Source organism: Pristiophorus japonicus, chromosome 8 (genome assembly GCF_044704955.1).
Source record: "Pristiophorus japonicus isolate sPriJap1 chromosome 8, sPriJap1.hap1, whole genome shotgun sequence".
Lineage (NCBI taxonomy): Eukaryota > Metazoa > Chordata > Chondrichthyes > Pristiophoridae > Pristiophorus > Pristiophorus japonicus.
Genome location: NC_091984.1, coordinates 218,959,391 through 218,985,868, shown reverse-complemented (window position 1 = coordinate 218,985,868; position 26,478 = coordinate 218,959,391). Strand labels below are relative to the sequence as shown.

Sequence of the window (26,478 nt, the reverse complement as noted above, 5' to 3'; positions counted from 1 at the left end):
AGGAGGACACAAAAAATCTGCAAAAGGACATGGACAGGCTAAGTGAGTGGGCAAAAATTTGGCAGATGGAGTATAATGTTGGAAAGTGTGAGATTATGCACTTTGGCAGAAAGAATCAAAGAGCAAGATGTTATTAAAATGGAGAAAAATTGGCAAGTGCTGCAGTACAGCGGGACCTGGGGGTACTTGTGCATGAAACACAAAAGGTTAGTATGCAGTTACAGCAAGTGATCATGAAGGCCAATGGAATCTTGGCCTTTATTGCAAAGGGGGTGGAGTATAGAAGCAAGGAAGTCTTGCTACAGTTATACAGGGTATTGGTGAGGTCACAACTGGAATACTGCATGCAGTTTTGGTTTCAATATTTAAGAAAGGATACACTTGCTTTGGAGGCAGTTCAGAGAAGGTTCACTAGGTTGATTCCGGACATGAGGGGATTGACATATGAGGAAAGGTTGGTTAGGTTCGGCCTCTACTCATTGGAATTCAGAAGAATGAGAGGTGATCTTATCGAAACATATAAGATTATGAGGGGGCTTGACAAGATGAATGCAGAGAGGATGTTTCCACTGATAGGGGAGACTAGAATAAGGAGCCGCCCATTTAAAACTGAGATGAGGAGAAATTTCTTCTCAAGGGGTTGTAAATCTGTGGAATTCACTGCCCCAGAGAGCTGTGGAAGCTGGGCCATTGAATAAATTTAAGACAGAGATAGACTTTCTTAACCGATAAGGGAATAAGGGATTATTGGGAGCAGGCAGGGAAGTGGACCTAAGTCCATGATCGGATCAGCAATGATCGTATTAAATGGTGGAGCAGGCTCGAGGGGCTGTATGGCCTACTCCTGCTCTTATTTCTTATGTTCTTATAGTTCACTGTGTTGCACAAATTATAATTTATTTCTAATGTGTTCCATCAGTATCTGTTCTTGCTTCACAGTCTCATTGGTGCTTAGTACTTCTACATGAGATATTTTGAACTGCCTCTGTTGCAGACCGAATTTCAAAATGGTTTTAAATTTACAGGAAGCCACATATCTTTGAATAAATCTTTACCTTGGCTAATAGTTTGAAATTATATCTCCTCCCCGAATGCAATTGAAAATGTGAATTATATTTTTAGTCTGCTTTATTTTGCTGCAAATATGGATGAAAGGATAATCATGAGCGGGATTGAAAAAGCAAAATTCTTTCCAGCAAATGGATTGCTGAATAGACCGAAGTCAACATGTATTATCTTTTTAGTCGACAATAGTCTGACACTGCATCTGCTGTTGAGGGAGAAATGCACTGTGTCCTACCATTGGGACGGATTCAATTTCTCTTTTTTGCGTCATGGAATTCATCTGTAGAGTGGTGAATAATTTCAGCTTGCCATCTACTGTAAGAGACCATTCTTCGCAACTTGTGTTTGATGGTGATTGGATCAGTACATCTGTTGCACATCATGTAGCAATGGATGGGCCTTTACTGTAAGGGCCAAAATAGCAGCTGTTGGAAGTGCAACGTCTCCCAATTTGACAGAATTTTACCTTGTGGCTATTTAATGGATTATACAATGCCGAATATTGTTTGTTTGAAGAGCAGGAAGGAACTCGTTAGTCATTAGAAAATCTACATTAGTAGAATACATTTTATATTCTGTTTATTTTTGCTTAACCAAAAGTTTTAGGTTTTTATTTTTGTGAAGTTTTAATGTGGATTATTACAAGCATGGGGGGTCTTGTTAATACTCCCTGACATTTCCTTAGTCCAGGTGTGGCTGGCATCTTGAATGCATTAAATTCATAGATATACCTCTCTTGTGGCTCATTTGCTAAACACTGTGTAACTGAGCCAACAGACACAGGAAAGTCCATGTTCAATCCCTTTGTGATGATGCAGTACAATTGGCGTCCATGTCTCCATTCTGTGCTGAATATACCAGCCATGCTCACCTTTCCTCGTAACCTTTTTCAGTTGTTGATCACCCTGTGTATAGAGAAATACTTCCTAAACTTGCCTTTTAGCAGTCAATGTCCAACAATAGATTTGACCGCAATAATATTTTATGGCTGTTGGGAGGTTAGGGGATATGTTTTGGCCTGGGAGACCCTGGTTGTTGTGTTAATCTGTGCCAATTGCCAATCTCTTCCCAGTGATTTGTTTACATGATGTGTCCTGGTGTCAGTTTGAAGTTCTGTGTGTTATCACTGAGAGCAAGGATCAAATATGTTCAACAACAGCTGTGAGAGTTGCTGCTAGCTATAATTCCAACGGACCGAGGAGCAGCAGCTCACAGCTTTTTGCCCTTGACAATTAAAAATAAAACTTCATTTGGGGGAATTTTTTAACAGAAAATAAAAATGTGATTGCTATTGATGCTTTCCGCTGTCGATTGATAAAACGCATAACCACTGTCTATGTTAAACAAAACACTGGTGTCAAGAGTCAGATTGTAGATTGTATGTGGAGTTTTTAATTAGATTTGTGCAGTATTGTGGTCTTGTCTAGAGAAAAGTTATACTGACCTGAGTTGAAGAAAATTAAAAATACTAGCATGAGATAAACAAGGCTGTGTAAACCAAACCATTTAAGGGACTGATAGATCAGATAGCAAAGCCCTGGACATATCATATCAACTTCTGAGTCATAATTTTATTGAAAGTAGAGATTATAAAATTGAGCTCTCTGATCCACATGCACCATCAGTGAAATGTAGTGGAATGTTTCAATAAACTGTGTACTCCATTCACAGTTTAGAATCCATCCATCATAGGCAGTCCCTCAGAATTGAGGAAGACTTGCTTCCACTCTTAACATGAGTTCTTAGGTGGCTGTGCAGTCCAATACGAGGACCACAGTCTGTCACAGGTGGGACAGATAGTCATTGAGGGAAGGGGTGGGTGGGACAGGTTTGCCACACGCTCTTTCCGCAGCCTGCATTTGATTTCTGCGCTTCCTCCACTTAGGGAGATCTTTGGCCAGGGACTCCCAGGTGTCAGTGGGGATGTTGCACCTTATCAGGGAGGCTTTGAGGGTGTACTTGTAACGTTTCCGCTACCCACCTTTGGCTCGTTTGCTGTGAAGGAGTTCCAAGTAGAGTGCTTGCTTTGGGAGTCTCATGTCTGGCATGCGGACTATGTGGCCTGCCCAGCGGAGCTGATCGAGTGTGGTCAGTGCTTCAATGTTGGGGATGTTGGCCTGGTCGAGGACGCTAACATTGAAGCGTCTGTCCTCCCAGGGGATTTGTAGGATCCTGCGGAGACAGCGTTGGTGGTATTTCTCCAGCGACTTGAGGTGTCTACTTTACATGGTCCATGTTTCTGAGCCATACAGGAGGGTGGGTATTACTACAGCACCTGTAGACCATGAGCTTGGTGACAGTTTTAAGGACCTGGTCTTCAAACACTCTTTTCCTCAGGCAGTCGAAGGCTGCACTGGCACACTGGAGGCGGTGTTGGATCTTGTCGTCAATGCCTGCTCTTGTTGATAGGAGGCTCCCGAGATAAGAGAAGTGGTCCACGTTGTCCAGGGTTGCGCCATGGATCTTGATGACTGAGGGGCAGTGCTGTGCGGTGAGGACAGGCTAGTGGAGGACCTTTTTTTTTTTACTGTTGTTTAGTGTAAGGCACATGCTTTCGTACGCCTCAGTAAATACGTCAACTATGTCCTGGAGAATGTTTAGAATGGAAGGATAATGAACAGAAAAATAGAAGAATTGTAATGTGACGCTAAGGAGCGACAGTTTCTTCTTGAAAGTGAGAATAATGTTGGGGGTGTTAGAGAATAGCAGTGAAGATTTGAATCGACTATACCCCAAACTTCTCAATTGAGATGCTAAGTAGAAGCCAGTTTGTTTCCTGAAGGAAAGGAAATTTGGCAAGAATGCCACCCCAATCTGCTCAAATGCATCTTCTAGCGGCTGATCACTGAGCAACAAAGCCAGAGACCTGGCAGCAGATCACCAATCTGCCCTCTGCTTATAGAAAAGGAGCGATCTTGCCCTCAACAGCAAAAGAAAACAAACAAAAAAGAGTGTGCTCTGTCCAAAGTATGTGATTTGCCCTTCTTCGCAATATAATGTTCAGCAACTTCTCAGTATTGATACTTCAGTTTATAGGGCCCAAATTTCCCCATGAGTTGCACCGTTTTTTTTGATGTAACTTGATTTTTCTGGACTATCTTTTTAGTTGCAAATATGGCCATTTAATTTGTGCCAGTGTAAGTGAGTTAGTTAAGTTTTTTGTTAGATCAGTTGTTTTTTTCAAAAAGGAGCGTTCCCAGCCACTTACACCATTTATGCCAACTTATCCAGAAAAAAGCTGTACTAAACTAACTTAGGGCAGCGTATGTGTCCACTTGTGTCTGCACAAAAATACCTTACTTACAGTTAAGGAATCGGTGCAAGTAACTACATTTAAAGCACCACCAAGCACCAAACAAAGCACAAAAAGTAATAAGCAATTAATTAACAAATAAAATAGAAGGAACCCTGCCCCTAAAGCACCAAGACCAAAGTAATAAGCAATCAATAAATAAAAATGTTTAAAAAGAGAAGGATCCCTGCACCTTAAGCATCAAGACCAAAGTAATAAGCAATCAACAAGTAATACATAAAAAAAATAGAAGGAACCCTGCACCTAAAGCACCAAGATCAATCAGTAAATAACAAATAAAAATTAGAAGTCCTACCTTAGGGAATGTAGCGGGCCGCCAATGAGGGAGCCCATTCGGCCAGGACAAGGGACAGCGTGCTTTGGCCCTTCCCACACAGCCTGCACCGCGCGTTTGCAGAAACGGCCTGCCAAAAGCTATTGCACATGCGCGCAGACCCTAGCGCTCATGTGCAGAGGTCCCGGCACTGTTTTCAGCGCCGGGATCTAGCTCCGCCCTACCCCCTCTTTGTTCTGTGACATGTCAGCTCCACAGATGGCCCGAGAATCGGCCATGATTGCAAGTATTTTTTTATGGCGCTGCTTCTGATCTAAAATGTCGGCGGGGAGCTCGGAGGTGCGCCGAAAGAACTGGAGGGCCAAATTTGGGCCCGTAATGAGTTCAATTCAATCATGTGTGAGTCATGACTTGATGTGTAATTCTTCTGTATTTGAAGGATCCTTTTGAAACCCTTTGAGTCCCTCACTAAAGAAAAAACCAGTTCAGTTCAAAAAAGCAAAACCACAAAAAAAGTGCTGCAGACCTGTATCTTTTGAGAACTGAACGGTTTAAATGTGCGTTGTATTGGTTGAATATATGACACTTCAAGGCTATAGCGATTGAATATTGAATCAGGAGTTACAGGGATCACCAAAAATAGAGCACAATTTATTTTGACGATCAGTAAAATATTCTCACCTGTTTGAAGCAGCTTGTTATCTATGTTGGAATGTCATCTGGGAAAAGAGGAGCAGTTGCTGCAAGAATCCGGGCTATATCTGGGTTTGGTTGATGGATGGGTTTTGATGAAACTTAGAAAACATTGGATTCAGTTAGAGTAAACAGTCAGCTCAACTTGACTTTGATTCAGAGGCCAATTGGAAACCTCCAAGCCAAAGAAGGTGCTGCATTTTTTGCCACTTCAAGCTGGTGCCTGACATGAAATTGACTGCATACTTAGGAAGGATTAGGATCCTGAGACTGGCTGATTTTCCTGTAGCTGAATTCGAATGAACGCAATTGATAAAAAGGTAACTGTGAGAATGTGGGGGAAACAAGCATATAAAGATTAGGTACATTTATTGGAGGTACCAGTTTCCATGGATGATTAAGATACATTCTATTGCTCCTTGTGGGTATAATAATGAGAAATTAACCCTTAGATTTTCACTGTAAATGGGTAGTAATTTTATTTTAACAAGAGCATCAGCATCATTTAATTCTGTTATTTAAATTTGGATACTGCGTTATTATTTCAGTATACAAATAGAGTCCCCCACAATCCAAACTGGGAGAACAGGCTGCATGTTGAATAATGGATAGTTGGTTTGAATTACCAGCGTTTATGGGGTTCGAATATTTGTCCAAAACCTGCTAGGGAACCCATATATATCTGTTGTTGTCTCCTGGTTGCCAATTGTGTATAAACCACTTGCAAAGTATGTCTGGTATGTTATGACAAGGTAAGGACAATGTCCGTAGTGAACAATAAGTATATGAGGGAGCAAAGGCGGTGTGATATTGGAAGCATAACGATTGCTTTTTCTTCTAAAATCAAATGCATTTAAGGAATGGTGGGGTTTTTTCTGCTCTTTTTCCCTTGAGTTTTTTTCTACCTGCTGCCTGTTCTGGAGGTGGTGACTCTTTCCTGTAGTAAACACAGGTATTGAACATTTCTGGTATGTTCTGCAAATGGTTCTCTTCAAGTGTGAGCCTAGACAGTGAATGCCAGCAAGTTATTTTACCACAGGGCTTAATCCTGATCTCACCTGAGGTCCACACACACCCAATCCAACAGAGGTTGAGCAATCTGGAGTGGGGAGCCTAGCTATCGTGCATTTCGTAACCTAGGGATACTAAGACCAAATGTGATGTCCCTACCATAGCTCGCGCTGAGATCAGCTAACTAAACACATGTGCGTCTGCACATTCTGTTATATATAGCGCACAGTTTATATCAGAACATGGAGGAGGATAAGGAGACTTGTATGTGAAGAGAATAACGGAATACTGCCTTCTAATCAAGAATCTAATTGGCAGTTTCAAATTTTATTATAAACTGCAATAGTGGTTTATAACTTTGGACCCTATGATGTCATTACAGTTTCAAAATCAGAGTGGGTTATTGTACAATAATTATCATGTGAGGCTTTTCAAGGAAGTCCAGGTAGAAGTTGGTCCAGTGCACTCCTTGATGTTGCTGTGTGACAACACTTTCACTGAAGGATGGGTGATTATGATGAAACAGCTACAAGTTTATTAGGTGCAATTACTGAGCAATAATGCTATTGGTATGAATTGAAGGGATATTTTTGGTGCTAATGTTGTCAGTGTTGACACACATGTGATGTAGAGCAAAGCAGCTGCCTGCATTGCTACAGTCCACTTAAGCCAATAAAATGTTCCAATTTACTAAATAAGTGCTCCTTGTTTTATTTGTCTATTTTAATACTGGCAGCAAAGCCGACAAGCATTGCTGAAGGGTCATGTTGATATTTAAGTGCGTGGATGGGCACAGACTCAAAAGTAAGGCAATGTGCTTTATGCAGTACAGGGTACTGCTCATATTCAATATTTAACTCTTCCAATGTATAGATAAAGAATCATAGTTTGCTCAATGCAGTATCTGTGACAGGATTAAAAAAATAAAAATCATATATAACCATTACAAATGACAACTTGTATATACTTCAAATGTACTATTTCTCATTCTGTAATCATTGGCTTGACACTAACTTTTAAAAATAATATTTTGCATTTGTTGAGATCAAATAGAAGTTCCCAGTCATTTGGGCTTAGCATTGCTGCTCTATCTTTGTGCAGAGTAAGGGCTCTGATTACTAGGCCATTGGAAATGGTGTTTTGAGTTGGAGTAATTATGGGAATGGAGAGAACATACAAGTTTTAAATTGATCTGTAGTTTTCAGAACCCATTGTGGTTTCACACAGCTCTTATTTTTGACTTGACTCTAACTTGTCCAGGTAGTCTTGTCCACCTTTGTTAAACAATTTGGCTGGCTTTGGTCAATGTGATCAGATTTAAGCGCAGAAATTTCTGTGAGCAATGATATACAAACCAGTTCATATCTAATTCCCCTGTCTGCTGTTTTAACGGAGGTGTTAACCCAATTAAAATAAAAGGGTTAAAAGCTTTGTTAAAATAGCAGTGAGGGGAATTTGATGCAAATACATCAAGCTTTACTAGGACATCACTCATATAGTATAGTAATTTCCAGGCTTTAGGGTTTAATTTATTAACCTTATCATTGTTATCGCTTTGATTTGAAGAGAAATCTTTTAATTTGCTTCTCCTTCATCCCACCAACTAACCCCATCAGAGTTTGCAACCACTTGAGCACGAGAATTATGATTAGCCGAACATTCTTATCCTTTTAGTTCTGTTTAAATGTTATCGTGTTTTGTTTGATGTGCAAAAACTGAATAGTTTGAGAGTTGCAATGTACTGTGGAGAATAGGTTGACATTTTACTCTACATTAAAAGACAACAATAGAAATAAATGACAAAAAGGAAAGTAACAATGGACATCAATGATCTTTACAGTTCTTTGTCATAACTTGGATTTCCAAGGGAGTTCTGATAATGGAGCTCCCTGCTGAAGAGGATTTTATATCCAGGCTTTTGAATTTGAAATGCACCAATATTTAGACCAGACAGCTCAAACAAATGGAACCTGTTTGTTTATCTTTGCAGATGGACACTGAGCCCATGATGGCCGAAGCCGCCCAGCCACTACCGCAGTTTGAGGCTATTTTACCCAATGGTGTAGAGGAGAAGGAAAAGGAGAATGCAAAAGAGAAAAAAAACAAACCCAGTTTGGAGGATCTGAGTGCTATTGAAGATGAGGAGGTCCTGGACAAAATGGTATTTGTTCATTGTAGATACCGTAATGAGTAGCACAGAATAGTTAATAATATTGATTTCAATGGTTAATTATATTTTTACCACTGGCGGGGTAGTTCAGTGACAGTTTTTTATCAGTGATTTGCTCATCATATAAGCCACCAGTGGATCAATTCCTCAAGTATACCAAGTAGGAGCAAACAGCCGAAGATTCATCTCTGTGGTCCAATGCAAAATACAAATCTAAACTTTGGCTTCATAGAGTCAAGCCATTGAGAAAATAGAGCTTGCAAATGACTGACAACCCAAAGTATTCAAATATGATGCCAATCTCTATCCTGTTAAAAAGTTATGTTATAGATTTAAAAACTTGAGTGATAATTTTAGGGAAAAAAATAATTGATTTGTGATTTTATGACTACATAACTTATAGAATTTTTTTCCTCTGCAGTATAATTCCAGAGTTTTGTTTATTTGAATATTACACTCTATCATGAAATGAATGACATTTGTTTGACTTACTGATTACTTAACTGAGTTTTTTTCATTAAAATATTCAAACAAAATGATCGCATTTAGCTTACAGTAACATTGGGAGGAAAATAAAATTCTAATCTAGTGCTGCTTTATTGACTTAGTAACCAAATTGTACTGCAACAGGCTGTGAAAAAACTGATGCGGAAATAAATCACAAATGAGGGTAAACTCAAACTAAGGTTTCTATAGAAACATAGAAAATAGGTGCAGGAGTAGGCCATTCGGCCCTTCTAGCCTGCACCGCCATTCAATGAGTTCATGGCTGAACATGCAACTTCAGTACCCCATTCCTGCTTTCTCGCCATACCCCTTGATCCCCCTAGTAGTAAGGACTTCATCTAACTCCTTTTTGAATATATTTAGTGAATTGGCCTCAACAACTTTCTGTGGTAGAGAATTCCACTGGTTCACCACTCTCTGGGTGAAGAAGTTTCTCCTCATCTTGGTCCTAAATGGCTTACCCTTTATCCTTAGACTGTGACCCCTGGTTCTGGACTTCCCCAACATTGGGAACATTCTTCCTGCATCTAACCTGTCTAAACCCATCAGAATTTTAAACGTTTCTATGAGGTCCCCTCTCATTCTTCTGAACTCCAGTGAATACAAGCCTAGTTGATCCAGTCTATCTTGATAGGTCAGTCCCGCCATCCCGGGAATCAGTCTGGTGAACCTTCGCTGCACTCCCTCAATAGCAAGAATATCCTTCCTCAGGTTAGGAGACCAAAACTGTACACAATACTCCAGGTGTTGCCTCACCAAGGCCCTGTACAATTGTAGCAACACCTCCCTGCCCCTGTACTCAAATCCCCTCGCTATGAAGGCCAACATGCCATTTGCTTTCTTAACCGCCTGCTGTACCTGTATGCCAACCTTCAATGACTGATGTACCATGACACCCAGGTCTCATTGCACCTCCCCTTTTCCTAATCTGTCACCATTCAGATAATAGTCTGTCTCTCTGTTTTTACCACCAAAGTGGATAACCTCACATTTATCCACATTATACTTCATCTGCCATGCATTTGCCCACTCACCTAACCTATCCAAGTCGCTCTGCAGCCTCATAGCATCCTCCTCGCAGCTCACACTGCCACCCAACTTAGTGTCATCCGCAAATTTGGAGATACTACATTTAATCCCCTCGTCTAAATCATTAATGTACAGTGTAAACAGCTGGGGCCCCAGCACAGAACCTTGTGGTACCCCACTAGTCACTGCCTGCCATTCTGAAAAGTCCCCATTTACTCCTACACTTTGCTTCCTGTCTGACAACCAGTTCTCAATCCATGTCAGCACACTACCCCCAATCCCATGTGCTTTAACTTTGCACATTAATCTCTTGTGTGGGACCTTGCCGAAATCCTTCTGAAAGTCCAAATATACCACATCAACTGGTTCTCCCTTGTCCACTCTACTGGAAAGATCCTCAAAAAATTCCAGAAGATTTGTCAAGCATGATTTCCCTTTCACAAATCCATGCTGACTTGGACCTATCATATCACCTCTTTCCAAATGCGCTGCTATGGCATCCTTAATAATTGATTCCATCATTTTACCCACTACCGATGTCAGGCTGACCGGTCTATAATTCCCTGTTTTCTCTCTCCCTCCTTTTTTAAAAAGTGGTGTTACATTGGCTACCCTCCACTCGATAGGAACTGATCCAGAGTCAATGGAATGTTGGAAAATGACTGTCAATGCATCCGCTATTTCCAAGGCCATCTCCTTAAGTACTCTGGGATGCAGTCCATCAGGCCCTGGAGATTCATCGGCCTTCAATCCCATCAATTTCCCCAACACAATTTCCCAACTAATAAGGATTTCTCTCAGTTCCTCCTCCTTACTAGACCCTCTGACCCCTTTTATATCCGGAAGGTTGTTAGTGTCCTCCTTAGTGAATAGCGAACCAAAGTACTTGTTCAATTGGTCCGCCATTTCTTTGTTCCCCGTTATGACTTCCCCTGATTCTGACTGCAGGGGACCTACGTTTGTCTTTACTAACCTTTTTCTCTTTACATATCTATAGAAACTTTTGCAATCCATCTTAATGTTCCCTGCAAGCTTCTTCTCGTACTCCATTTTCCCTGCCCTAATCAAACCCTTTGACCTCCTCTGCTGAGTTCTAAATTTCTCCCAGTCCCTGAGTTCGCTGCTATTTCTGGCCAATTTGTATGCCACTTCCTTGGCTTTAATACTATCCCTGATTTCCCTTGATAGCCACGGTTGAGCCACCTTCCCTTTTTTATTTTTACGCCAGACAGGAATGTACAATTGTTGTAGTTCATCCATGCGGTCTCTAAATGTCTGCCATTGCCCATCCACAGTCAACCCCTTAAGTATCATTCGCCATTCTATCCTAGCCAATTCACGCCTCATACCTTCAAAGTTACCCTTCTTTAAGTTCTGGATCATACATCTGAGTTTGCATTAACTCAGGAACCATTAATTCTAGTCTTTCAGTTTTTTTTTCCAATCTTTTATTCCTGTTAATTGTATCCCCTTTTCTGCATCTGAAAGTGTTGACTCTTTGCTAGGAAATGGTTCCATGGGTGCAGATCACCCTCCAGTGCTTCATAGAAACATAGAAACATAGAAAATAGGTGCAGGAGTAGGCCATTCGGCCCTTCAAGCCTGCACCACCATTCAATAAGATCATGGCTGATCATTCACCTCAGTACTCCGTTACTGCTTTCTCTCCATACCCCTTGGTCCCTTTAGCCGTTAGGGCCAAATCTAACTTCCTCTTGAATATATCCAATGAAGTGGCATCAACAACTCTCTGCGGTAGGGAATTCCACAGTTTAATAACTCTCTGAGTGAAGAAGTTTCTCCTCATCTCAGTCTTAAATGACTTACCCATTATCCTTATACTATGTCCGCTGGTTCTGGACTTCCCCAACATCGGGAACATTCTTCCTGCATCTAACCTGTACAGTCCAGTCAGAATTTTATCTGTTTCTATGAGATCCCCTTTCATCCTTCTAAACTCGTGAATACAGGCCCAGTTGATCCAGTCTCTCCTAATATGTCAGTCCAGCCATCCCGGGAATCAGTCTGGTGAACCTTCGCTGCACTCCCTCAGCAAGAACGTCCTTCCTCAGATTACACCAAAACTGAACACAATATTCCAGGTGAGCACTAAGGCCCTGTACAACTGCAGTAAAACTTCCCTGCTCCTATACTCAAATCCCCTAGCTATGAAGGCGAACATACCATTTGCCTTCTTCACCGCCTGCTGTACTTGCATGCCAACTTTCAATGACTGATGTACCATGACACCCAGGTCTCGTTATACCTCCCCTTTTCCTAATCTGAGATCATTCAGATAATATTCTGCCTTCGTGTTTTTGCCACCAAAGTGGATAACCTTACATTTATCCACATTATACTGCATCTGCCATGCGTTTGCTCACTCACCTAACCTGTCCAAGTCACCCTGCACCCTCTTAGTGTCCTCCTCACAGATCACACCGCCACCCAGTTTAGTGTCATCTGCAAACTTGAAGATATTACACACAATTCATTCATCTAAATCATTAACGTATATTGTAAATAGCTGGGGTCCCAGCACTGAGCCCTGCGGCACCCCACTAGTCACTGCCTGCCATTCTGAAAAGGACCCGTTTATCCCGACTCTCTGCTTCCAGTCTTCCAACCAGTTCTCTATCCATGTCAGTACATTACCCCCAATGCCATGTGCTTTAATTTTGCACACCAATCTCTTGTGTGGGACCTTGTCAAAAGCCTTTTGAAAGTCCAAATACACCACATCCACTGGTTCTCCCTTGTCCACTCTACCAGTTACATCCTCAAAAAATTCTAGAAGATTTGTCAAGCATGATTTCCCTTTCATAAATCCATGCTGACTTGGACCGATCCTGTCACTGCTTTCCAAATGCGCTGCTATTTCATCTTTAATTGATTCCAACATTTTCCCCACTACTGATGTCAGGCTAACCGGTCTATAATTACCCATTTTCTCTCTCCCTCCTTTCTTAAAAAGTGGTGTTACATTAGCTATCCTCCAGTCCATAGGAACTGATCCAGAGTCGATAGACTATTGGTAAATGAGCACCAATGCATCCACTATTTCTAGGTCCACTTCCTTAAGTACTCTGGGATGTAAACTAACAGGCCCTGGGGATTTATCGACCTTCAAGCCCATCAATTTCCCTAACACAATTTCCCGCCTAATAAGGATTTCCTTCAGTTCCTCCTTCTCACTAGACCCTCGGTCCCCTAGTATTTCCGGAAGGTTATTTGTGTCTTCCTTCGTGAAGACAGAACCAAAGTAGTTGTTTAACTGGTCCGCCATTTCTTTGTTCCCCATTATAAATTCACCTGAATCTGACTGCAAGAGACCTACGTTTGTCTTCACTAATCTTTTTCTCTTCACATATCTATAGAATCTTTTACAGTCAGTTTTTATGTTGCCAGCAAGCTTCCTCTCATATTTTAGTTTCCTTCTCCTAATTAAACCCTTTGTCCTCCTTTGCTGGATTATAAAATTCTCCCAGTCCTCAGGTTTGCTGCTTTTTCTGGCCAATTTATAAGCCGCTTCCTTGGATTTAACACTATCCTTAATTTCGCTTGTTAGCCACGGCTGATCCACCTTCCCCTTTTTACTTTTATTCCAGACAGGGATGTGCAATTGCTGAAGTTCATCCATGTGATCTTTAAATGTTTGCCATTGCCTATCCACCGTCAACCCTTTAAGTATCACTCGCCTGTTTATTCTATCCAATTCACGTCTCATACCATCGAAGTTACCTTTCCTTAAGTTCAGGACCCTAGTCTCTGAATTAGCTGTGTCACTCTCCATATTAATAAAGAATTCTACCATATTATGTTCACTCTTCCCCAAGGGGCCTCGCACAACAAGATTGCTAATTAGCCCTTTCTCATTACACATTACCCAGTCTACGATGGCCAGCCCTCTAGAAGCTTTATGAAGCTCTGTTAAAAGTAATGTTTCAGGAATTTTATGAACTGGACTATGGAAATGTAGATAAAGAACAGCTTTATTGTCTGAATGTTGGGAATAGTGTGGGGTCCGGGAGCCAGAGAAGAGGGACCTGGAACGATGTAGCCACAGCGTTCAGTACAGGAACGAGTATTGTTAATAACGTGTACAACTCCAGGTGCAGATCACTGGGATACAGAACCAACTGCGTAAGATTCTAGAGGAAGACAATACAGTGGTGGGTTCAGAACTTCATGAGGACCAGGCAATGACCATTCATTTAAAGGAGGTCATTGCGGAGCTGGAGAGGCACGCTAAAACTGTTAATGATTTGATATGGGAGGACAGGAATGCCTTGGTGCAGGCTGCACGGAATGAGGTGTGCGTGCTGTATGGAGCATGGTTGCTGGGCGAGGGCTGCAATAACCTGGAGCACCTGGGGCAAGGTCCCATCATGGATAAGCAACAAGCATCTCGCCCCGCTGCACCCATATAGAAATTAGTTGAGCCCGTGCCAGCTTCGTTTAGCCTCTGAACCCTGTCCCTGTAGATTGCAGGCAGTCCAACCATACAGTGATGGGAATTGTAGTAAGGATGCCGGTAATGGGCGGGTTATCCTGGCCAGCCAGTATACAGGGTTGAGAATATTGGGGTCATTTGTGAAGGAGTGCATGTTCGTTTTAAAGCAGTCCCACTGTATGTTATAAAGTGGGAGCATGCTATGGCAGGTACTGACCCCTCTGGATGCCAGAGCCAGGGTGCACATGTAATACTGTGTCCCCAGCACTTGAATGCTTTTGTTTGGTCAGAATATGGGTTTGCTTCTGCAGGCGTGGAACCTATCAATTGCACCATGGATTTGATGGCAGCAGATCACGTACCTCCACAGGTAGCATACGTGGGGAGTGGGACATACTGTGTCACCATAAGTGCACTCTGCTACCAGAACAGCCAAGACATGTGGTGTCCGGTGAGTGACAGCAGTTTGTGACAGCAGTTTTTGTTTCAAACCCAAGGCTGAGGTTCAAGTGGCACAAGAGCGAATTACTCCCATCCCCGAACCTTCGACCATTCACCTCACTGTGAACGACACCTTCACGCATCTCCAAGACTATGTGGAGTATTTCGGTAACCAATTACTTTTCTGCCGGAACATCTCACTGAGTTAATAAATGCCGTTGAGCTCTCCCAGAAACATTTTTACACTTTAGAGCATCAAAGTGTACATTCTTCACATGTGAGGTAATGTAGTGAGCATCAGCAAACATTTTCACTGTTATGAGCATCACAGCCAAGTCTATCCTTGCCCTGTGTCCACATGGATGGATTTCCAAAAGTGGTTGCTGGACCGTGAACAAGACTGGTGACCTTGACCAATTATCCCTAGCCCAGTATCACCAAAACCAATTGTAGCATCCTTACTGACTCCCTGGTTGAAATCAACTAACTCAGCACAGGTTGAAAATCAACCCTGGGACCTTACTGGTCGATATGGCACATCTACTCCTTTTACCAGGACATAGAAACAAAAGATCAATTTTCAATCAAATATTACTACTTTATAACACTATTTTCTCCACATATATTCTGAAGCTTGATGCAACAACAGATTTTGAAAAAAGGAAGATGATTCGAGCTGCAATGAGGGAGCTCCGGAAAAAGAAAAGAGGTAGGTGGCTTAAACGAAAAGGCATGATAGCGCAGCACAACTGATGTGGGCTTATTGCTGTGATCCTGCAAATGGGGGGGTCACCGGTCTTGGACATGTCACAGGGAGATCCTGAATGGAAGCCAGGCAACTGCATGTTGAAGGATGGTGTAAGACTCTATTGAAATCTGGGTTTCTACTCATTTCTGATGGATAGGATGAAGGTATCAATTATAATTAGTAGAGTCCTTACTGGAAATTGCCTGAGTAGTCTAAATTAATTTCTCAATGGACATCAGTCCACAGCGCACATTTATTTTTACAATTGATCATGCAGTAGGTGATGCCTCCATTCCTTCATACTCAAAGGGCTGGATTTTTGGCTTTGATGTTTCATGGGGTGATAATGATGGCGGGGCAGGAAAGTGAGCGCCCAGGAATCGTTTGCGCCTAAGTAGGTAAGTTTGGGCAGCTGGACGCTGAATCAGGGGACGCAGTGCTAAGGGAGGCGTTGTACACCTCTCTTGGGGCGTTAGGATGGGAAACTCCCAAGCTAAAGAGCTGGGCCGGGAGCGCTCCGAGAGACGCCTGGGGAGGAGGAGGGAAAACCCCCCAAAAATCCTCAAAAACATTCCCAAAATATTGTCCACGCCACCACAACACAGATTGCAAAATAAAATTAAAAGAAAAAACAATCACATTTACCCTATTTATTTACCTTTCCACTGTCGGTATCGTTGGACCGTATGATTTTCCAGGCGGTCAGTGCGAGGCGTGCTTTCCAGCATACGGGTCGGTTAAGAATCAAAACTCGCACTGGTGTTGCAACCAGGGGCGTTGCACACCAGGCGCAGCTCTTCCGGGTGGTGCTGCTCAGCGCCGCTGCTAAACCGGATCCAAAGATCACTGCAGGGTGCTGGAGGCTGACTGCCCGGCCAAAAAAAACCTCATTGCCGCCACTCCGGGACAAAAAACAGAACGGAGAAGACCCTAAAATCCAGGCCAAAGATTGTAATCCTTTTTTTAAACAGAATCAGTCATAAGAGAGGCACAATCTCCTGCATGTTTTGTTAACCTAAACAGCTTGTCTGGGTTCACAGGCTGCTGCTGCACATGTTTACATTTTTACTGTTTCTCGTTCAGCAGATCTAATTTCTGGTGCTCCTACTAGCTGACATCACCCTGTATTACTGTTCACCAGTTTGTTTAGTCAGCTGTAAGGTTTCCCTCGCTATCAACATTGATATTGCATAGCTTGAGCTCCTTGTACCTCTTTCACTGCCTATCCTGCATCTGCTTGCCTTGTTTCAGCTTGCTGTACAGAACCTTTTTGACATTCTGGAATCTTTCATATAGCCGACATATTTTGACCAGCAGTTGTGGTCTTATCAAAATGGCCTCAATAATAATGGTCTTGGTGTGATCAAGGATCTTGCTGTTAGTAATATTGTCTTGCCAGATGATGTGTATGGTGGACCTCAGGTGTTGTGGATATTGTCAAGCTACTGAATATGATAAGAAAGAACTTTCAGTAATATAGTGCCTTTCATGTAACAGGATATCCCAAGTGCACTTCACTGTCAATTAATTAATTTATTGCTGCTCTTAAAAGTGCCACAAGATTGTTTATGCACCCCTGGACAGACAAAAGGGGTCTCTGTTCAGTGTCTTGTCTGAAAGATAGCACCTCTGACAATGCTGCACTCCTTCAGTACTCCGGCACAGGTATGATGGGCCGAACCTTTGACACGGTTGACCACTCCACGCTCCTCCAACGCCTCTCCGCCATTGCCAGCTGGGTGGGAATGCACTCACCTGGTTCCATTCTTATCTATTTAGTCATAGCCAGAAAATCACCTGCAATATCTTCTCTTCCCATTCCCGCATCGTTACCTCTGATGTCCCCCAAGAATCTATCCTTGGCCCCCTCCTATTTCTCATCTACATGCTGTCCCTTGGCGAAATCATCTAAAAACACAGCGTCAGTTTCCACATTTACGCTGACAACACCCAGCTCTACCTCACCACCACTTCTCTCGACTCGTCCACGGTCTCTAAATTGTCAGACTGCTTCTCCGACATCCAGTCCTGGATGAGCATAAATTTTCTCCAATTAAATATTGGGAAGACCAAAGCTTTGACTTTGGTCCCTACCACAAACTCTGTTCCCTAGCCACTGACTCCATCCCTCTCCCTAGCATCTGTCTGAGGCTGAACCAGACTGTTCGCAACCTTAGTGTCATATTTGACCCTGAAATGAGCTTCCGATCACATATCTACAGCATAACTAAAACCGTCTATTTCCACCTCCGTAACATTGCCCGTCTCCGCTCATGTCTCAGCTCATAAGCTGCTGAAACCCTCATCCATGCCTTTATTACCTCTAGACTTGACTACTCCAACGCACTCCTGGCTGGCCGCCTACATTCTACCCTACATAAGCTTGAGGTCATCCAAAACCCGGCAGCCCGGGTTGTAACTCGCACCAAATCCCGTTCACCCATCACCCCTGTGTTTGCTGACCTACATTGGCTCCCGGTTAAGCAACGCCTCGATTTCAAAATTCTCATCCTTGTTTATAGATCCCTCCATGGCCTCACCCATCCCTCTGTCTGTAATCTCCTTCAGCCCCACAACCCCCCGAGATGTCTGCACTCCTCAAATTCTGCCCTCCTTGAGCATCCCTGATTATAATCGTTCAATCAATTGTGGCCGTGCCTTCAGCTGCCTAGGCCCTAAGCTCTGGAACTCCCTCCCTAGACTTCTCCGCCTCTGTACCACTCTTTCCTCCTTTAAGACACCCCTTAAAGCATACCCGTTTGACGAAGCTTTTGATCATCTGCCGGAATTTCTTCTTATGTGGGTCGGTGTCAAAATGTTGTCTTCTAACACTCCTGTGAAGTGCCTTGGGACGTTTTACTACATTAAAGGCACTATGTAAATACAAGTTGTTGTTGTTGTTGAATGGCCTTCTGTGTTGCATTATTCTATGATTCTATATACTGATTATGTGCTCATGTCTTGGAGTAGTAACATGTTCAGGACTCTCATCCTCTCATCCATTTAGTAGGGTGATGATTACAACAGCTATGTATACTTTTACATTTGTTGTGAGTTCAGTCCCACGCTGTACAAAAGTTATTTTGTTTTAAGTGTCCTGATTACAGAACTGGCTTTTTTGCTAGATGAGAGCACCTCATGTCTATCAGTGTATCATTTATCCAGATAACGCTATCCAGCTAAGTGAACCAGTAGGTGCAAATGGTCTCACTGGATTAGAAATGGTGTGAAACTAGCAAGCAAGCAACTAACTGGGAACCTCCTTGTTTATGTATGGTTTTCTTGTTTCTTGATCTCATGCGTCATAGACTCTCTGGTGGATGGGGAGCTTACAAGTGATAAAGAAGGTATGGCTATAGGCTGATAACTTTCATTTATCCACTAAACTAGATAACCATACTATACAATATTCACATTATCTATCTATTCAGATAGGGGCTGTAAACACTGTTCATGTCACTGTGTTGCACATTCTGAAAGTAAAAATTATTGTATATTCACAAAATACAAAAAAAAACATTTTTAACAGCCATGTGGCAGATTTGAGTAAAATGTTATAATTTAGGTGAATGATCTAATTTTCTCTGAGGTGGAATTGGAAAAAGCCTTCACTCAGTTAATCGGTAAGGGTCATAGAAACATAGAAACATTGAAAATAGGTGCAGGACTAGGCCATTCGGCTCTTCGAGCCTGCACCATCATTCAATATGATCATGGCTGATATTGCAACTTTAGTACCCCATTCCTGCTTTCTCTTCATACCCCTTGATCCCTTTAGCCGTAAGGGCCACATCTAACTCCCTTTTGAATATATCTAACGAACTGGCCTCAACAACTTTCTGTGGTAGAGAATTCCACAGGCTCACAATTCTCTGAGTGAGGAAGTTTCTCCTCATCTCAGTCCTAAATGGCTTACCCCTTATCCTTAGACTGTGACCCCTGGTTCTGGACTTCCCCAACATTGGGAACATTCTTCCTGCATCTATACTGTCCAATCCCGTCAGAATTTTATATGTTTCTATGAGATCCCCTCTCATTCTTCTAAATTCCAGTGAATATAAACCTAGTCGATCCAGTCTTTCTTCATATGTCAGTCCTGCCATCCCGGGAATCAGTCTGGTGAACCTTCGCTGCACTCTCTCAATAGCAAGAATGTCCTTCCTCAGATTAGGAGACCAGAACTGTACACAATATTCAAGGTGTGGCCTCACCAAGGCCCTGTACACCCCAGTAAAACCTCCCTGCTCCTATACTCAAATCCTCTCGCTATGAAGGCCAACATGCCATTTGCCGCCTTCACCACCTGCTATACCTGCATACCAACTTTCAATGACTGATGTACTATAACACCCAGGTCTTGTTGCACCTCCCCTTTTCCTAATCTGTCACCATTCAGATAATATTCTGCCTTCCTGTTTTTGCTACCAAAGTGGATAACCTCACATTTATCTACATTGTACTGCATCTGCCATGCATTTGCCCACTTGCCTAACCTTTCCAAGTCACCCTGCAGCCTCTTAGCATCCTCCTCACAGCTCACACTGCCACCCAGCTTAGTGTCATCTGGTCACCTTCATAATCATCAAGAGTAGAAGGATTACTCTGGGAGGGGCAATACAGGTTAATACTCCAAACACATGTTAATATATACTCTTTTCAAAGGTTTTGGAGTGTTTATTTTTGAGAAAAGTAAGACTTTATGTTACTGTGGAAAAAGACGATGGGGCCGAAATTTCCACCCGCCCCAAACAGGGCGCACTTACTGTTTTTAGTGTTTTCTACGCCCCGATGTGGGGTCTGGAGCGGGTCGGCTTCCGCTCCAAGTCATCAGCGGCGAGTCAGCTCAATGCGGACACGCATCGTCGTACTGATGCTTTGCAACGTCCCTCCCCTTCAGTTAAAGGGGAGGGCTGCTGCGAGCTCTGCAGCCACTTTAGTGGTACCCACTGGGCCACCAGGGAGGGTTTCGGCTGGGCCAGCGGCCCAGTACCCAGGAAGGGGTGTTGGGCTGAACCCGTGGCTGCCACTGTCGGGCCGATTTCGGAGTCGGCCGACAATTAAAATAAAATGGCAGCCGCGGCTGTGCGCCCTCCCCTTTAACGGGGACGCGCCGCCCAGCCTGAAGAAGCTTCCCACCGGGGAAAGCTGTCGGGGGTACCGAGTGGTGCCGATCCGCTCCCATGGTGCAATTTCCTGTGGGGCAATTTCACACATGGCGCAAAAAGGGGGTCGCCGCCAGTCGGTAAGAGGTCGGCGCATGCCCGACGGGGTGGGAAGAAGGCAAGGGCGGTCCCGTACACTGCTCCAAAAATAACGGAGGGCCAGTTTGAAAATGTCGGCCCCTTCGCGCCGACCGAGCGGTTAGTCCTTGCTGACCCATGGCCGCCTCTTTGAGATGGTCACGGCTCTTAGAGAAAGGGGCAATTTCAGCCCCAATACTTCCTAATAGCAAAAAGAAAAATAAGTTGTTTATCTTTTATTGGCGATCTTCATTATCTGTTTTTCCAGGTTTACACAGCAAAGTTGAATATTGTTGGGGAGCAGAAGTAAGAGGTTCCACTTAATTTTATTCAGTATTGCCACCAAAGATTAGTGCAGTAAGTCAGCAGTAGATGTGTGGGTCAGAAGCACCCATGAACTAATATTTAGAGTTGTGCCTAAATGTACAACTTCTCATTAGATATTGGGCATTGTTTATGTAAGCTGGAGAGGCTCTGGTGTTGTGACTTCTTACAGTTAGGCTTTTGTTTTTGCCTCTCTTCAGACGAGAGAGAGAGAGAGCGTGAAATGAGACTACAGGAATTGAAACAGAAAACAGAAGAGGAGAAGAAAGCAAAGTCTTTAAATGCTGCTGGAATTGCTGTATCCAAAACAGAAAAATCTGCAGATGGGAAGACTATCACCTCCATGTCAAAGACTGAGAGAATCACCCAGTCAGGTAATGGGAAGATACAGAGGGCAAAAGTGGTCTCTGGTTCATTGAAGAACACGTGGGTAGCTTTAGTCAAAAGCTACTGCAATTGCAGTCCATGGTAATGCTTTTTTACAGTAGGTGTCCCTATACTGGCAGTCATGCATAAGCAAGGTTAACCAATTCACCAATAGATTCTTCTTAATTCAGCTAAAGATTTTGGAGTCAAAAAGTTGAGAAGAATTCTACAATACGATGTTGTCTAGAGGTACAGTAAAGGGCAATTAAATTGACATTTGGATTAGATACCTCATCCAGAAGGAAAATTTCTGGAAAGTAGGAATGTTTATGCTGGAGAAAAGAAGGCTCAGGGAAGATCTCATTGCGATATCTTAAGACTGAAGGAATATTGATAAAAATGAATTAATATTTTTGATGTGTGCACAAACTCTGCAAAAAGTGGGTATGTGCAGAATCTAAGGCGAAAGAAAGCAAAATGTTTAGATTTAAATAGTGTACATGGCAGGTTGTGAATATATAAAATAAAGAAAGATTTACATTTATATAGCGCCTTTCACAACTTTGGGATGTCCCAATGCGCCTTACAATCAATGAAGCACTTTTGAAGTGTAGTCACTGTTGTAATGTAGGAAACGCAGCAGCCAATTTATGCACAGCAAGCTCCAAGCTATGGAAGAGACTGCCCAGAGAGGCATTTAAGGTGGACAATTTTGGCAAATTCAAGAGGGAACAAGATAGGTATTTAATCGAGTCTTATTAGTGCGTATGATATTTTTCGAATTTTGGGACTAGCTAGGTGGATCACAATGGTCTCTTCCAGTCCTGTGCATTCCCATGTTCTTGCTGTGCACAAAACAATCAACTAAACTGATAAATTCTACACTACCACTAGTAAGGGGCTTGCCTTGTAGATTGTGAAAAACCTTAAACTCTTGTAGGTCACATGTTCATGCTTTGTATTTGTGACCTGCAGTTTATATACTGATGAATATAAGATTCTACTAGCAAGTGTATGTATGGATATCCTTCATATTAATGATAACTGGACTTTCAGAAGTTTCTTGGATCTTCCAGTGCATCTTCTGAGCCCAATCCAAAAACCACAGGTGGTCTTGTACTGGTCGTGGTTTAGGATGGTCTGGTTGGAAGTCAGTTGGAAGTTGGTTGTGGCTTTGCTGTTTGTTCACTTTCCTGGGGTAATTTGCATTTAACACTAGGCCAGGAGGCAGCCAGGTGTTATACGGAGAGCTTGACAGGTTTGCAACTGAAGCTTAATGCAGACAAATGCATGTTTTTATATATATATATGAATTAATACTCGCATAGATGTGTACTTTGTGGGTGGGATAGAACTTACCAAGGGATATATTGAAAGAGACCTAGGGGTGTTACTTGACCCATTGAGGTGGGAGAAATGAACAAAACAAGTCGAATGCTGGGTTATAATTAGTTAAGTTGAAAGCCCAGAAGTCAGGTTGAAGCACTACAGTGCACTGTTCAGTCTACACCTGGAGTACTGTGTACAGTTCTGGTCCTTGGAACATAAGGGGACATAAAAGCAGTGTACAGGAGAATATTGCTGTCCAAGAGATTAGTTACGAGGCAGCAAGGGCTCTAGACCCTTGAAATAAATACTTTAGAAGGGAACATAGAGGCAGATAAGATTTTTAATGAGGTAGTGAAAGTAAACCTGAAAAATATTATCAGATAGAACAAGACGAGAGCACATGGTTCAGAGTGTGAAGCACAAATTTTGTTTGTACAGAGGGTGATTCACAGCTGGAGTGATTTGCCACAAAGACAAGTTGAGATCACAGAACTCATTTAAGAAACAGCTAGGGCTGTAATGGAAAGAAAGTAGAGTTGTTATTCCAAAAGGAGGAAATCAAATGGGCTGAAAGATCTTCCTCTGAACCTACCTTGTAGTTATGATAACAAAGGAAATTTCAACCATTCCTTCTTCCTATTGCTTCACTATGTTGGAATCAAGACTCCCCACTCCATCTCGTCTAATTCATACTTTGTCAATATCTCAAAACCATGGAACGATTTACCTTGCTCAGTCTTCCGTTCCTCTTCTAAGCTACAAGCTTTTAAAACTGAAGCTTGATGTCACCTCAACACCTCTTCTTGAATTACTTTGTCTTCTTTCTTCCTCTTTTCCTCTTTTCAAGCTTGATGCTCTATGTACTAGAGCCCTTCATCTACGTTTCTCAATTTAAAAAATCTACGCTCAGCTATGGTGGTATTGGGTCAATAGTAATTCCCTTGTAATATCCAGAATTATTGAAAATTATTCTGGTCTTTCAGACGGTGGCAACAGAACTTTACGAACTACCACTGTGGAGTCCAGCATTGTAAAGAAAACTGATGGTAAGCAGAATAAGTCGGACTAATATGAACTCTTGAAATATCTTCAACTCTGCGACATCTGAAATAGCAGTGTCTTGGGATAGGACATGGTATTCAAAGGGAACAAAGTTCTCCCACCATTTCAGTTGGTAAGTGCACTGCCTAATGCGGAACCCAGTTGCACAAACCAGGAAGATCCCAGGTTTGATCTTCACTTTTAGCAAAGGCCAACGGTAGCTGCAGGGATGCTACCGTTGGCCTAAGAGCCCTTCGTTTGGAGGCAAAAAATAGCCAGAGTTACTGACTCTGAATGCAGTTCAGTGACCCCTGCTAAAAAGTGTGTGTGTGAATGTCAGGTGAGGACATGATGCACTCCACAAATTAATTGTCTGACAACACTCACTGTAACTGCTGGCTAGGCTGACCTATCAAGAATAGTCACTAGAGCAGAAAGCTGAAAGTCAGGGGACATGTATGAAAACGTAGCCCAAATAAGTCAGCGACACAAGAAAGAAAGAGAGACGATTGTGGAAATGAAATGAAAGGGGAATCCGTGAATCTTGCTTCTATTTAGTCGACCTTTCTGTTATTTCATTTCTTCAGTGATTCAAGACTAGGTTGAAAAGAATAGAACAATAATCTGCAGCAATGATTTCAGACTTTTGTAGCATTCAGAATAAATACAGGTATGATTCAGTGTAAACAATACCATGCTTGAACAGAGATCCGATGGCTTATTCTGGTTCAATATTTCAAAATCAAATAGGTGGATTCCGACAACAGCCCTGATTATACTGTGCTCTCTTAGTGAGAAGCGCGCCGTTTTTTCCTAACATGAAGCATTGAAAATATCAGACAGCAGGTGGAATCAGTTAGATGCGGTCAGTGAGGCAGAGATGTCTGGAACAAAGGATTGGTCTTAAATTCACTGCCAGGCCAGACTGGCATATGAACGAATTGGAATTCACATGAAGCCATGAGCTGATGTGGGCAATCATTTGGAAAATATGACTTGTATAGATCCAAACTTATTTGGAAAGAGACCCAACCTCCCAAGATTCCGAGATGTCTTGGATTAAGGTCCAGGAGCACAGCTTGTTCAATTTTGGTGGCAGTGCTCTCACTATCTTGTTACTCAGGACAGACTGTACAGTCTGTTCCCTTGAAGTTAAAACATGTGAATGATGAAGAAGTTTCAATTTTGCATTGATTGATTAGAAGCATTGTTATTGTGATTTCTTTACACTGCAAGTTCCATATTTCAACCAGATTGCCAGGGAGCTGACAAACAAGAAAATGTCAGACCAGGCACCCCAGAGTGCTGTCATGTACCTTGTAGCAACTGGTTTACAGAGTCATAGGAAAAAAAGCCTAAGAATTATGTTCTAAGGTTTCAGTGCTGATAAGAGATTTTGAATTTCATTTCCTGACTGAGACAACAAATTGCATTTATATAGCACCTTATAACTTAGCAAAAACGTCCTAAGGCATTTCACAAGAGTGTTATCAGACAAAATTTGCTATCTTTTTAATTATTTTTCTCTTAACAGGTGGAACAACTGTTGTCCAGACCAAGTCCTCCTTTAGTTCCAGCAGCACTTCGTCCAAAAAAGTTGGCAGGTGAGAAGTGACTTTTTATCTTCAGAATGTAACAGTCACTAAATTGAGACCTGTTGATGACCGCATCTAACTGATTCATGGTTGTGCCTGTGAGTTGCCACAGGGCAAGCTATGCGCTTCTCCTGGCAATCAGTTCCAGCAAGACACTGGCAGATGCTATCCTCGCCTAGCATTCACACACAGATAGTTCCAGCAGGAGCTCCTGAATTGTGAGCAGGTACAAGAACCTGGCCAGTTTTCCTCTCTCTTGCCAGGGGCACTGAGACCAATCCAATCTGGTCAAGATCATCTTAAATCAAACTAGGGACCAAACCAAGGAACTTCATGGTCTATATAGATCAGCTACTCGTTGAGTTAACTTGCTGAACCATCTGCATTTGGGAATTCTATAACTTTATGGTTTGCTTCTCCAGTATTTTTGACCGAGAAGATGATGCACGGTCCAGCAGTGTGTCAGCACTTGAGAGGAAACAGGCTGAGAAGCGGAAAGAGGTGATGAGGTCACAAACATTGCCACGCACTTCAGGAACACAGGCCCGGAAGGCATTGATTGAGAAACTAGAAAAGGAAGGTGGAAGGTAGGACACTCACCAAGAACTCTTTTTAAAGGATGTTTTTGCTGTATTCAATGTGTAATATTTGTGAAAACAAAGTGCCGAAAATCTTATATGGTGGGTCTTTTATGCTAAGATGCAAAAAATGCAAGGAACAACACCTCATTGCAATATTGTCTGAGGAAACATAGAAACATAGAAAATAGGTGCAGGAGTAGGCCATTCGGCCCTTCGAGCCTGCACCGCCATTCAATAAAATCATGGCTGATCATTCCCTCACTATCCCTTTCCTGCTTTCTCTTCATACCCCTTGATC

The 26,478-nt window shown here is 42.5% G+C and overlaps 1 protein-coding gene across 4 annotated transcripts in view; it reads left to right on the top strand.

The window, feature by feature from the left end:
• The window catches only part of smtnb (smoothelin b), a 385,166-nt gene that overhangs the window by 310,933 nt on the left and 47,755 nt on the right, over positions 1-26,478 (top strand). For 3 of the 4 annotated variants that reach the window (XM_070887930.1, XM_070887932.1, XM_070887929.1), the window contains 6 exons: positions 8,347-8,517; positions 15,590-15,665; positions 21,469-21,642; positions 23,947-24,009; positions 25,539-25,608; positions 26,022-26,186. In XM_070887930.1, the coding sequence (XP_070744031.1) occupies positions 8,347-8,517; positions 15,590-15,665; positions 21,469-21,642; positions 23,947-24,009; positions 25,539-25,608; positions 26,022-26,186 (719 nt within the window). The remainder of the gene's footprint in view (positions 1-8,346; positions 8,518-15,589; positions 15,666-21,468; positions 21,643-23,946; positions 24,010-25,538; positions 25,609-26,021; positions 26,187-26,478) is intronic. The other variant, XM_070887931.1, reaches the window with a different exon arrangement.